This window comes from Cladophialophora psammophila (assembly GCF_000585535.1).
Source record: "Cladophialophora psammophila CBS 110553 chromosome Unknown aczJe-supercont1.6, whole genome shotgun sequence".
Taxonomy (NCBI): domain Eukaryota; kingdom Fungi; phylum Ascomycota; class Eurotiomycetes; order Chaetothyriales; family Herpotrichiellaceae; genus Cladophialophora; species Cladophialophora psammophila.
Genome location: NW_006912927.1, coordinates 1,215,528 through 1,228,694, shown reverse-complemented (window position 1 = coordinate 1,228,694; position 13,167 = coordinate 1,215,528). Strand labels below are relative to the sequence as shown.

General features: G+C 51.6%; 2 protein-coding genes across 2 annotated transcripts; one reads left to right on the top strand and one right to left on the bottom strand.

Annotated features, from left to right (window-relative positions):
• Positions 1-787: 787 nt before the first annotated feature.
• On the bottom strand, positions 788-8,199 carry A1O5_04781 (alpha-1,3-glucan synthase; the record flags this gene model as incomplete). Its single annotated transcript, XM_007745385.1, has 2 exons — positions 788-7,801; positions 7,849-8,199. 2 exons carry the CDS (start codon positions 8,197-8,199, stop codon positions 788-790), a joined length of 7,365 nt encoding a protein of 2,454 aa, XP_007743575.1.
• A 3,571-nt stretch (positions 8,200-11,770) lies between these two features.
• A1O5_04780 (HAD-superfamily subfamily IIA hydrolase) lies at positions 11,771-13,087 on the top strand (the record flags this gene model as incomplete). The annotated part of the gene is made up of 2 exons (XM_007745384.1): positions 11,771-11,940; positions 11,995-13,087. The coding sequence occupies 2 exons, from the start codon at positions 11,771-11,773 to the stop codon at positions 13,085-13,087; spliced, it is 1,263 nt and encodes a 420-aa protein (XP_007743574.1).
• Between the last annotated feature and the right edge of the window lie 80 nt (positions 13,088-13,167).

Here is a 13,167-nt window from a genome sequence, read left to right as displayed (position 1 = left end):
GGAGAGAGACAAAGAACACCATCAACTTTATATATAGAATAGCATAGCATAGGAATTCGCTCCCCGTCTTCGTCTCCCTACTTATACAAAGTGGAAAACTCGGTTTATACCTCGAGGACTTGTACGCCTGGCCGATCGCGTCAATTCGATGTAGAGTTTCCTTTGTCGGACGAGGCGCTGGATATCTATCCACTATGCTAATGCTATGCTATTCCATGCTGACCGGACCACTCCCACTACTACTTAGGACATATGTGCATGGTAATCTCGAGACAGAGTGTGTGCATGGACCGTAGATCTTGGTCGGGGAATCGAAGGAATTGCAAAGGCATCATTGCAGTGCGAAATGCTGTGAGGATTGTATCTAGGTTTCTTCAACTATCAAGTAAGTAAGCTCTATTGGCATTTGGCAATTTGCTATCTACAGTGCCAACGTTCGGGAGTGCATATATAGCCTTTCGGAGCAGGTGTTCCCACGTGACAAGGCTGACTCCCCTTATTTGCACTCTCACAATACCAGAAGTCTAATCCTCCTTCTTGTTCCCAAAAATCAACTGGCCCTCCAGAATGAAGAGACTTAAAGCCCACGCCACTGTATCCCATCGTAGTATTAACAAGGTTGGATATCCGTATGTCCATCCACCCGTATTGATCATCAGAATCATTAAGATCGAAACCATTTCACAAGCGGAATGAGACTCCGAAGGCGTGGCCCGCCTATGGCTTGCTCAGCTGCTCCTTGCGGTAGAACTGCGGGAAGACAATGTTAGCTCCGGGACATCGACGCTCAATGACAGAGACAAGAGTCCTCGCTCACCTTGAAATACCCGACACAGATGCTCAAATTCGCAACCAATCCAATCCAGAACCAGGCCTGCCAGATATTGCTCACTCCACCACTGATGTCGGGGCTGATCGGTCCAGGACCAATTTTGTTGGGTGCAACAGCTCTAGCTATTATAGTAGCCACTGAACCAAGTACCTGTGCCATCACGAGGGTGAATGCAACGTGCACCCGCGTCAGTGTTGCGAGGAGGATCATTCCCAATCCCACGCCTTGAATAGCGTCAAGCGTACCAAGCCATAGCCACAGCGCACGTGAAACGAGCGCTGAAGCCGTGTAACCGCCCGCCCAGGGAAGATAAAGACCTATGTTGCTAGTTCCCCACCATATCTGGGCCCAGCGCGGTGCACCAAGACCAATGGCAAAGAGGGGTAGTATCCAACTGTGCGACTTGGAAAGCACGCCAAAAAGCCACAGAAGGCCAGCCCAGACGCCAATGAAAAATAGGACGACGAGTAATAGAACTTGCCAGGTCTTGGCGTGCGAGCTACTCCAGAGGAACGACCAGTTACGGCCATATGGGGCCGAGAGAAAGAAATTCTGGATGAGTACTGTGACGAAGAACCAGAGAACAATCTTTCGACGCAGCAAACTCCTGTAGAAGCTCGGCATTTTGCCGGGGGCTTGTCTGTAGTAGCTAGGTAGACCGAACCACATCAGAAGGCCAACAAACCAAAGCAGAAATGCAATTGGAAGCGCGATAACTGTGATTTTCCAGGTCGAGGAAATGGGATCGGAAGTAGTGACGAGGGCGTCGACTGTCTGTCGATTGAGATATGCACCCCAGTACCACAGCGCCACGACGTAGATTTGCTGTGTGCCTTGAATCACGCAAGCTCGGAACACCCAAGCTTTGACCTGAGCGCCACCCTCGTCGCCAAAGTTGAGAGCAAAGAAGATGGAGCCCGATGACGAAGCCACAGCGTACATGCCCGTTCCCATATTTTGGATCCATCCTCGGTTGCTGATGGTAGACCCATAGTGAGCAGTCCCGATCAGAATGAATGCCAGACCGTAGAAGAAGAATGGCAAAGATAGACAGAGTCTAGACTGAAACCGCCTAAAGAGGAGCCACCAGCATACCGACGTGCCGAGATAGATGGAAGCAACAGCGTAGAGCTTGTCTGCTGTCTGCCCAACCTCTCCAGTCAACAGGGTGATTTGGTAGGAGTTGGCTGCAATGATTTGCCCAAAGCCCATGAAAAAGGCATATACTGGCCAATCTCCAATCCGCAATTGCATCCATTTCCTCAGGCCAGTGGGCGGCTTGTAGTCCTTGCCCAGCAGAAACTCCTCGGCAAGATTGTTGGTGTCGGGCTGAGACTCAGGATCGGTGTTGCCCCCATAGATAGAAGGTGCGGCCGAAGTCGGACGAGAATCACGGTTGGTGTGGAAGCTCGAGCGGCCCGAGTAGGCAGTATGCCTTCCGAGTTTTACGTTGCGGAAGGTGTCAAACCATTGTTTCTCTGACTTAATCAGGAATTCTTCAATACATGTTGTAGACTCGGAGTTGCTCCCCTTAAGGTCTTCGAGTTTCTTTTCGAAAGTCCTTGCAAATTCGCCGTTGCTGTCCGTAAAGAAAGGATCGACCTTTTGTAGTTGAAAGTCGGTTTTCTCTCCCACTATTGAGTTCATGGAGAGCAGCGATTTGCTACTCGAGATGCGATTGTTGTCTGTGAGGACTGGCGGTGGAATGAGAAGCCCCGATTCTGGTCTAGGCGTGCCTTGCTCAGACGAGTGAACATTTCTCTTCGGACTATTCGCTGGCGGACTTAGCTCCAGTCCAACCATTCTATCTGATCGGAAGGCATTGTTTGATCGTGCAGAGTAGGGGGAGTCGTCATTCACAGGTACCCTTTGATATTGCCCGGGGTTCTCGATAGGTATCGTAATGCCCTCCTCATCGTCATCCTCGAGATCGCTACCAATATCTTCGTCGTCTTCATCCAGATTTTCATTGGGATTTTGCAGAGCAGCCGACCCCAGCCCAGTATCGTCTCCGTCGATATCGGGAACAGGAGGAAGGGCTGCAGGCATATACGGCTCTTCTTCATCATGTTCATCCTGGGTGTCGACATGACCAGGGCCTCTGCGTGACCCGAGAGAAGCTGAGCGCGACAGGCCAGAAGCCGCCGGCGAATGGTCAGAGGTTGGACGGTCAGCAGTGGTATCCTGGCTCTGTTCTCGACTGTGACCCAGATTCTTGAGACGAGCAGTGAGAGAATGCAAGGTTGTATAGCTTGACAGTCGCGAATGGCCAAATGTTGGGGTGCGGAAACCAGCTGGTGTGGCTGCACCAGATCCTCCAGGAGTGTTCCAGGAAGAGGATCCCAGAAGATCTCCTACAGCGCTATGGCGCCTCGTAGCTTCGATCTTGTGGTGGATACGGATAGCTGTGGACTGCAGTATTTCGAGGTCTTCAACCCATTGCGCAACTGGAAACCTCTGTTTGGCCGATCGTGCCCGCATTAGCGCACGAATTTCCGTCTTCGAGCTTAGGGCCTCATGGATGGCCTGCTTAAACTGATGAAGTAGATGCGCAGTTGTGGTGGACTCAACAGTGTACCACCAGCCCGGCATTTGCCCCAGACCTCCAACTCTGGCGCCTACGCCCAAGGCACCTTTACGACCGAATTCAACCGCGACAAGTCCAAAAGGTTCGTCTCTGGAAGGGATCAGAGCAAACTCAGCTCCAGAGAAGATGAATGGAGGAAGGGCTGTAAAGACAGGCTTGGAGAAGACTCTACCAGGGTAGAGCTTCATCATTCGATCCAATTTCAGTGCCGCGAATTTGCCGTACAGATCAATGACAGGTCCGATGGTGATGAGCTGCACGTTTGGATTGGACTCTAAAATCGACGGGAACACATCTGCAATCAGATCGACGCCTTTTTGCATGGACCAACGTCCGACGAAAACAAACAGCTCGGCGTCGGGGTTTTGCTCCAGGCCAGCCCATTCTTGAGCCTGACGCTTCAGTTCAGGCCGTGCAGCTTCAAATTCTGGGTCGATCTGGATATCGGACTCATTGGGAAGCTTTTTGTCCCACTCGCCCGTATCGGATGGGTCGGGATTAGGCAATCTCCCGACCTTCTTTAGTCCCCAGAAGATAGGGTATCGAGCATATGATCGCTTTCCATATTTCTTGGACACACCAACTGCTCCGAATCCTTGCTGATGGACCCTCAAATATGAAGCCCCGGCGTGAAGAAGATTGAATACTTCGCCAAACTGGACGTACCGCTGTACAAGCTCAGAAGATAGGTTGAAGACGGAGCACACCTCATCCCGTTCCTGCTTTGTCCGCATCGGCCACAGTCCCTGAAACTCGGCATTGTGCAGGGACAAGCAGGCGGGGATTGTTCTCGGGAGGAGGTATAGTGGAGCCACCGAGCCATGGTAGTCGTTGATGTGATAAAGGTCTACAGGGAATCGATTGAGGGCTTGGGCAATGCATTGATTCCATGCTGAATAGTAAATGGCCGAAGAAAGGTCGTCCATTCGAGGGGGATAAGGTTCGGCCTTTGTCTGCTGCCTGAAAACAGGTGCGTCGAGAAGGACGTAAGTGATGTTACGCAGAACATGGTACTGGATCTGGACTTCATATGGCTTGCCGAGGACTGTCACTGTCATCGGATCCGCTCTCTTGTCTTCTGGGTAGTCTACGCCTCCAACACAGGGCACGACCCAGATCAGGTCTTGGTGACCTAGGTTCTTACCCATCAGCTGTGCCATGACACCGAGCCCCCCAATCTTGATCTTGATACCCCAATCTTCGATGTCGTACTCCATTGTTGCGATCAGAACTGTGCGTCTTTTCTGCTGATCGATGACGGTGTCGGATTGTTGCAGAAACTTTGGTTTACGGGAAATTTTCGTCAGAATGCCCGGGGACGCTTCCTCATCAGCTAGCTTTTTGAACTGTCTCTTGAAGACCGTTGGGATCAGGCCAGTCTTCTCTGATATACCAATCTCATTAAACTTGATTTGGTAAAAAGACTGCATAAATGACCACACGCCAAAGGCTGCTGTGATGATTGGGACGACCCAGAGGAGCACATAGAGGATAAGCTGAGTCCACATATTACCGGACGGCAGGAGCTCGAAATGCAAACTGCCATCATCTATGACGACCCGCCATCCGAGATGTGGCTTTGGAGGCGGCTGAGTAATGTTCAGAACGACTGCCGCGAGTGACGATGGTGGGAGACGATCGAGGACAGAGTCTCCATCGGCATCGCCCATCACAATTGTCTGGTCAGGTTTGCCGTCGGGGTTGAGACCCCAGACGTTGATTTGGGCTAGGGCACCCTTCAGACTCCATTCGGTCATGAAATGATGAGCCCAAGTTGAGTTGCCTGTGAGTTTCATTTCGTTGTCGAGACCAGCATCGTATCCGTACTGGTTATAAGGCCCGTTCAAGAAAAGATGGGGAAACCGCCGAGGTGTGCTGAAGCCGAGATCGCCCTGTTGGATGTGGTCGCTACTCCCTGCTAGGCGACTGAAATACTCCACATGGACGTGAGTGCCTTTCCAAGACTGTAACTTTGTTCCAGTCCAAGCCTGCTCTTCAATCTGAGTTTTCCCGCCGACGTAAGGCATCCATTCTGAGAAAGACGATCCCCAGTTTGTAGAATATCGCCATTTGTCTGCCCCAGCCGCCGCATGTGAGATGATCAAGGATCCATTCTCACTCTTGCTGAGAAGACTTGACGAGTAGTTCGCGGTTCTTGTAAATACGATTGGATTGTTTCTCTGCCCGATCCGGAACAGGAATCGATCAATGGCGTTCGTGGGTTCTCCGGCCTGGGATGATACGTTGTGGACTGAAACTGCATGCATGCCATTGGCCACGTTGTTCAGCGTGGCCGACCAGGACCAGGTGGATGAAATAGCGCCGACATATGGAGGAGCTTGTGCATTCTCGAGATTGGAGCATCGGACACTGCCTTGGTCGATGGTTGGAGTCGTTCCCAATTCAGTAGTGGAGTTGAAGGTAATGCCATTTGTGACGCTTTCACAATTCATTTCCACCGAGAATTGGAGCTCAATGTTGACGGACTCCGTGCCATTTTCACTGACTTTGGACTCGATGCGTACGTCGTGGCCAGGGACGAATTTAGTTATCATCGGTTTCGGTGCTACCCATTGATCCAACGGAACGTAAGCTCTAAAGTCATAAGCGGCCATATGAAGGCTGCTTAGACAACCATTTGGGTTCGCTGACCCGTTAATGCCCAAGCGATGGACGCTGTCCGTAAGAGTTTGTTCATCGTAAGGGTAAAACAGATTCTTGACGATCGTGCCGGCGTCGTACGGAGCAATCAAACTAGTCGTGTTCAAATCCGTATCGTTGTTGTTGCAATCGAAGGTATACGTGGTCGATGCATTCGCATTCGAATAGAGCAGCCAGACAGGGAGATTGCCCGCGCCCGTACCACTGAGATCCTGGATTCCAGGAAAGGCGGAGCGCATCACTGACCACATGCCAGTCTCGGTGGTCACATTGCCGGAACCAGGATATTGGATCTGTTGGGTCTGATTGGATAATTGTTGCAGGAAAAAGCCGTCCTGCAGGACGGGAAACTGTTCTCTCAGTTGATTCATATGATGAATGATGTTGCGTACGGGGTGCGACGGGTCCCTGTGGTCAAAGCTAACTGTATCATCTTGACAACCATGACGCGATGCATTCAGCGGCATTTTGAAGAACTGTGTGGAATCAAGACTGTAGCAACCATGGGTTTGCCAGGCAGTTGCTGAAGACATTGCTTGTCGACCGAAAATGTAGTTTGATGCCGTGTTGTCCAGTACATAGAATGCTTGCTCTTCACCCCACAGCAGCAGTGGAGCACCAGGCATATGGATCGTGGTTATGAAATGGCCCAACAGTTGGCGATGAATTCCGTTGGCGATGGCGGGCCACCGAAAGACATCCTGATTCGTAACGCCGTACATGTGCCTAGGATCGACTTTCCCAGTATTGGGATTGACAAAGTCATTCGTGAGCAGAAAAGTATTCCACATGTCCACGAAGTTTCGGGGAGCATCGTAACCAGCCTCGAGATTGCCGTCCATACCCAAGAAGCGTGTCAGAGTACGATATACTGTGTAATGAAAGGCAGCAGCATCGAGGGCACCATGTTCGGGGTCTCTCAGGAAATATTTGTCGGCAGAATCGTTGGTCATTGTGGCTGCCATCGTCAGATTCTCGGGCAGCATGTCAGGCTGCCTCCCACGACCCAGGAAGATCGACCCGAAGACGTTTCCGCCAGTAATCTCGCCGGGGGTGAAAAAATTGTCTTTTCCGAATCGTCGAGCGCATCGCCGCATTGCATTGTTCATGTAGCCCATGGCGTCAACTGTGGATTGTGTAGCTTTATCATATCGATAACCGTCGATGTCAAGCTGCGCAATCATCATACAATAAAAGTTCTCCAGCTTCTGGCGGACAGGCTCGTGCCATTCACGCAGACGATCTTGGACGGATGCGAATTTTGACAACTCACGACGCCAGTCTGGGAAGACACCGAAGGCTTCTGTATCGCCATACTGGTCAAACTCGCTGTCATAGCAGCCGGTCATTTGGCTTGTGACATCTTCGCCGACAGGGTATCCCGTCTCGAGCCAGAATTTTGGGTATTGACATGTCTTGTTGTAACTATTTCCAAAGTGGAAGTCATGGTATTGGCGAGATGACTTCCACTGCACTTGATGCTCTGCGAGCGTAAAAGGCGTCGTGGTATTGAGGTAACCGTCAAATCCGATGAGATCCCCCAGGGTAGCGAAAGTATTGTCCAGGATAACATACATATTGCGGGCATGGATCTCTTGTATGGCAGCTCGCCACATGTCGATGGTTCCGAAATGCTGGTCGAGGACAGAGAGGTCAAGCGGTGAGTATTGATCATAGCCCCATGGAGTGTTTATGAAGGGAGAACCGGCAATATACAATCCCTGCATTGATTAGCCCAGTCCTACGAATGGTGAAAAAGCGGACATACCTTGACGCCCATACCATGGAGGTAGTCCAGCGTGTCGACAAGGCCCTGCAGATCGCCTCCATGGCGCATCTGGTTGGAATTCAGGTCATGTTCATATGCTGTTCCATTTATATTGTCGTTGGTGGGGTCGCCATTGACAAATCTGTCAAGAAAGAGCGTATAGAACGGAAAGCGCCAGTTCGACGGCGAAGGATGATACTGATGGTCCGTCCATTCTCCCCAGTAGTCTATCGGATTCTCTGCTGACTTATTCTGATTGAGGTTGTATTGGAGGAAAGCTGGATCATATCTGAGAGCCCTGCAACTCGACAGAAAGACTAAAGCGGCCCAAGCGAGAGTATTAAAGAACATGTTGTAGACAGGGAAACAAACGAAGGACTAAGTTACGACGATGGTAACTGTGAAAGTGAGTGTGGCAACCGTAATAGTAGCGAGTGACTGGCGGACATCAAGTCATGAAGGAATAGAAAGAGGGTATAAAGAGAAGTGCATCAAGGAGAGGACGAGGGAGAAGAATCGAGAATCTCCCCATCGCAGGTCAGCCTACCACACACCATGTGCTCCATGACCAACAGGGACCGATACGGAAACAATGAGAACAAGCTCAGCCTCTTCCCGAAGACTGGGGCTGCAAGAGTTCGATCGGAGGATACCTGGATCGACCAGCGTAGTACTCGTCACACAGTCCAGCAAGTGGGGAGATATATGAGACATGGTAAGCATTGTCATAGAAGTTTGCTGCCAGCCTGTATGAGTCTCATGCACCGTGGCAAACACGGGTTGGGTTTTGCGACGGGGGGGGGAACTTGAGGGATCCAGGAACAGGCTGCAGCGACCCACGCTGAGGATTCCAGATTCCACATACCTGGTGCATGCGTTGGCGTCCGGATGTTCGAATACAGAAGATGCTATCCATGCCAAAGCTGCTGACGATTAAGTATCCCTGACAGGGCCATAGAAATGAGATAACCGTCAGGCGACGAAAGTTGTGCGAATCCAGGTCACGGTACTATGAGACAGACAGTCAAATAATAGTATTGACTGAAATGGGCATTGTGGCTATGCCTTCTCGGGGTTGAGCAGTAGTGCCAAAATCCAGGGCAAGGACGGCAAAGTCATCCATAGGGCTGGAAACAGAGAGGTGAAAGACAGGATACCCTAGGTATGGAGTTTTGACAGGGAATAACTGTTGGCGAGCCGGGATAAAAGCGGATATCACTCATATACTCTACTTGTACCAAGTACTGCTCTTTTTGCATGGAGCACTGCGGCCCAATCGGTCCAGGGTGGCATATCATGGGGAGGAGTTCAACGTTGCATATACAATATGAGCAAGGACCTCCCCTGTAACAGCCCATCGTACCTTCGTCATACCATCGACAAGGCGGATACAGGTAGTAAATGGGATTCTGTTCACTATGCAAGTGTCATCATGATACCCACAGGTGAAATATGGATTACTTTTCATCCCAAAAGAGACAATCGTGATCGTGATCTAATAGCTTACCCGAAAACAGAATGCTAGTTCGGAAACATAAGCGATTCGCGAACTTAGCGAGGGCAATCCCCTGGCTGTTATCTTTAGGACGATGCTGGTGGTGTGCAGGTGCCTGTGACTACAAGAACAAGTACGACAGTGCGCTCTGGGCGACAAGGCGTATCGGTCGTGGATGAATGTGTGCATGTGCCCATGTCTGCGCACTTAAGCAGGGTTCAGGGAAGCAAACAGAGCGCGCCGAGAGCGCCGATTAGATGTTGAGCATGGCATTTGCAGATGGCCAGGAGATGAGAAGCGGGCTGTTGAAGGGAAAAATTGGGCAACTGGAAAACTGGGATGTTGGTTGGAGGTTGAAAGTAGCTGTGGCTTCAGCAACCCGCTGGTCACGTTGTCCCACTCGGGGATAGCGGCCTCCTTTTCGCCTCTCGCCTTCTCGTTTTTCCGGCTTGGCGTGTTAGCGGGACCCGCCAAGACCCGCCTGTGTCTCGACGTCTCTCCATCTCATCTTCCGTTCCAGCCAATCCATACTCGGTATAAATCCTTTAATGCGCCCCTCGCTTCGATTAAAACCGCTCACGCGCCATGGGCACTTATAACAACCCCTGCCCTCAACAACGCTACCTACTTGGTCCAAGTACTCGGTACATAACAAGTACAAAGTATGTACCGAAGTACAAGTAAGGTACTCCGACTCAGCTACCTGTACTCCGTACCGAGGACCCAGAATCTCAAGTCTCGGCTAGCTTCTGAGATGTGCCTTGATTTCTGTCGGACAATGACGAGGCGTATTTGCAGAGCAGATCTCTCTGTCGCATCCATGATCATCCCAGGCCAGAGAGGCTTAAAACACAAGCTCACGGCAGATACAGGAGGCGTCCCCTGATTGCCAGCCTGGTTGGCCACTTCCGAGCACACGTGGGCATCCTTACCACTTCCCTTGCACAAGCAGAATTGTGCAAGGCTGTATATCCGAATGGGCGACTATTGGATGATGTCGTTCCACTTGGATGAGGCTTAGCTTTGAAGTCGCATGCTCACCCGAAGTTGCGCTTCTGAAGACAAGAATAGCTTCTCGTGTAGCAGTATGGTTTCCCCTGCATGACCTCCAGGACGACCTCGTCTCTCAGTGGATATGTTTCGGACAAGTTGTGGGTTCCTCTCGTGCATCGTCAAACCACGCAACAACAACGAACCCCATCCCAGCCTTTAGCATTGCTTATGACGTATCATTCCACTGTGTTGCATTCGCAACCTGCAGAATTTTTATACTTCTCACACCCCACGAGGCTAGAATCAGTCGCAATGCCTGATGTTGCATGGGAGGCATTGCCTCGGAAAGCCTCTTAAGATCCTGATGAGACCGCCTTCAGCGGGCTGTCTCCTCTTCTTTGCTGATCTCTCCTTTTATCTGCAGCCCAAGGCAAATAGGGTCTCAGGAGAACGAAGAAGGTGCTTAACATCATTGAACGGAAATCCTTCCATACAAGCCGCTCATACCTTCATTCTAACACGACCGTCAATGTACCAGATGACGAGGCGGGAGCAATTTCTCTGATGTGCACAGCGATATAAAAATCAAAGAACCCTGAAACAATTGCAAAAGAGAGCGAGGCTTGTGTCTCTTATGCTCGCAAAGTGGTTTCATGTGCCCGTCTGGACCAGCCGGGAACTTCGCGCCGTATCAACTGGAACCCGCAGAACTACAAAGTAGGCCCAGGCAGAAGGCAAGGAGGATGAACCGGTGGCACGATGTTCTATCACAGCATCGTCGGTGTCTGCCACCGTCAGACCCAATTTCTGATGCGTATCGCCTTCACTCTCTCAGCGAGGAGATCCTTCCGAACCTAGTCTTGAGACGTGTCATCCTTCTTTTGATCCCTCGCTATAAATCCATGGCAGAGTTCCCTTTACGACTCCCTGTTTGGGTTAATGGGCCGTAAGGGTGCGTGGGGAGGTAGGGTGTTCGCCACAATTCCCGTCTATTATCTCACAACCGTGCGAAGATTAGTCTGCAGTTAGGAATTGCAGTATCCGCAATATATTACCCAAGGCTTGACCGCGTGGGATAATCTCTGACGAGACATGAAGTCCTGTTTTTCCCTGCAGGAACAGTTTTGGTGGCTCACTCGATCGAATCGCAATGCTAATCGGCCACTGGCTTGGGCGGTACGAGTACGAGAGACTTGCTCTGACGCGTCATTCGGGTCGGCACGCATTTTGCACGCATTTGCACGCCCTTGCACCTAATATGCCAACTCGACGAGCCCTTTTTCGCATCTCACGCGAGCTTACCACGATAGGGCATCTGGGCAGTCATTCTTCCGCCCCACCCTGCACACCCTGCACACCCTGGCACACATCCAAATGATACTCTTCCTGCACCCAGCCTACCCACTGGAGGAGAGAGGATGACCATTGTTGAGGATGCGGGTGCGTTGCTGGGGCCTCACGTCGCGGTCCTTGAGTCGCCCGATCCTCTCCTCCCCTCAAGGATGTCGCCAGAAACTGCGCTGCAGTTCACTCAATTCCCAAAGACCTTCGTTGCAAAGTGGTAGCAGCAGGGAAAACGTTCCGGACTTTGCGTTCGCTTTTGAGTAAGGATAGGCAAGCGCCGTCTCTGACTGCCATACTGACCATGGTCTCGACAGCATCGACGGTGTCCTCGTTCGGAGCTCCAAACCGATCCCCCATGCCTCGTCGACGCTCAAATTCCTCCTCCGCAATCGCATCCCGTTCATGCTCCTCACCAATGGCGGCGGGAAGCATGAGTCGGAACGAGTCAAAGACCTCTCCTCAACCCTCTCTGTACCGCTCGATACCTCCAACTTTATACAGTCGCACACTCCATTTGCCGAGCTGATACATGGAGAAGACAGTCTGCGGCACAAATGCATCATGGTGGTTGGAGGCGAGTATGGACGCTGCAGGGACGTCGCTGAGATGTACGGCTTTACAAACGTCGTGACGCCCGGGGATATATACACAGCGCACCCAGAGATCTGGCCGTTCAGCAAGCCCTTTCAGCGTGATTACTATGCCTCGTTTGCACGTCCGCTACCAAAACCCATTCACCCGACATCTCCGGAAGACAGTCTGAAAATTGAAGCGGTGTTCGTTTACAACGACCCGCGCGACTGGGGTTTAGACATGCAGGTCATCCTCGATGTGATGCTGTCCCGCGAGGGCATCATGGGGACATTTTCATCCAAGAACGGCGACCTGTCCCTGCCAAACAGCGGCTTCCTCCAGGACGGACAGCCAACACTGTACTTCTCGAACCCGGACCTGCTCTGGGCGGCCGACTACCACCTGTCACGCCTGGGCCAGGGCGGGTTCCGAGAGGCCCTCGAGGGCCTCTGGCGTGCCGTCACCTACAACAAAAACCACCACAAGCCTCCGAAGCTGTACAAGCGCGTCATCGGCAAACCCCACAGGACAACATACTCGTTCGCGGAGAAGCAGCTGATGCGACACCGCGACTCCCTCTTTGGAAAACACCACCCGACCAAGTTGAAAAGGGTCTACATGGTCGGGGATAACCCGGAAAGCGACATTCGCGGCGCAAACACCTACGAGTCGGCTCATGGAATCAACTGGGTCAGCCTGTTGACGAGAACGGGTGTATACAAAGACCAAGACGGCCGTCGCCCGACGTGGGAGCCCGCAGCCATTGTGGATGATGTTAGAGCCGCTGTGCAATGGGCATTGAAGGACAGTAACTGGCACCAGCCCTTGGAATAAAGCAAAGACGCACAGAGAGTTCGGCATTTTAGGGCCCGTTTCTCATACTCGGCAGGCAAACATCGTTCAAGCATGCCTCA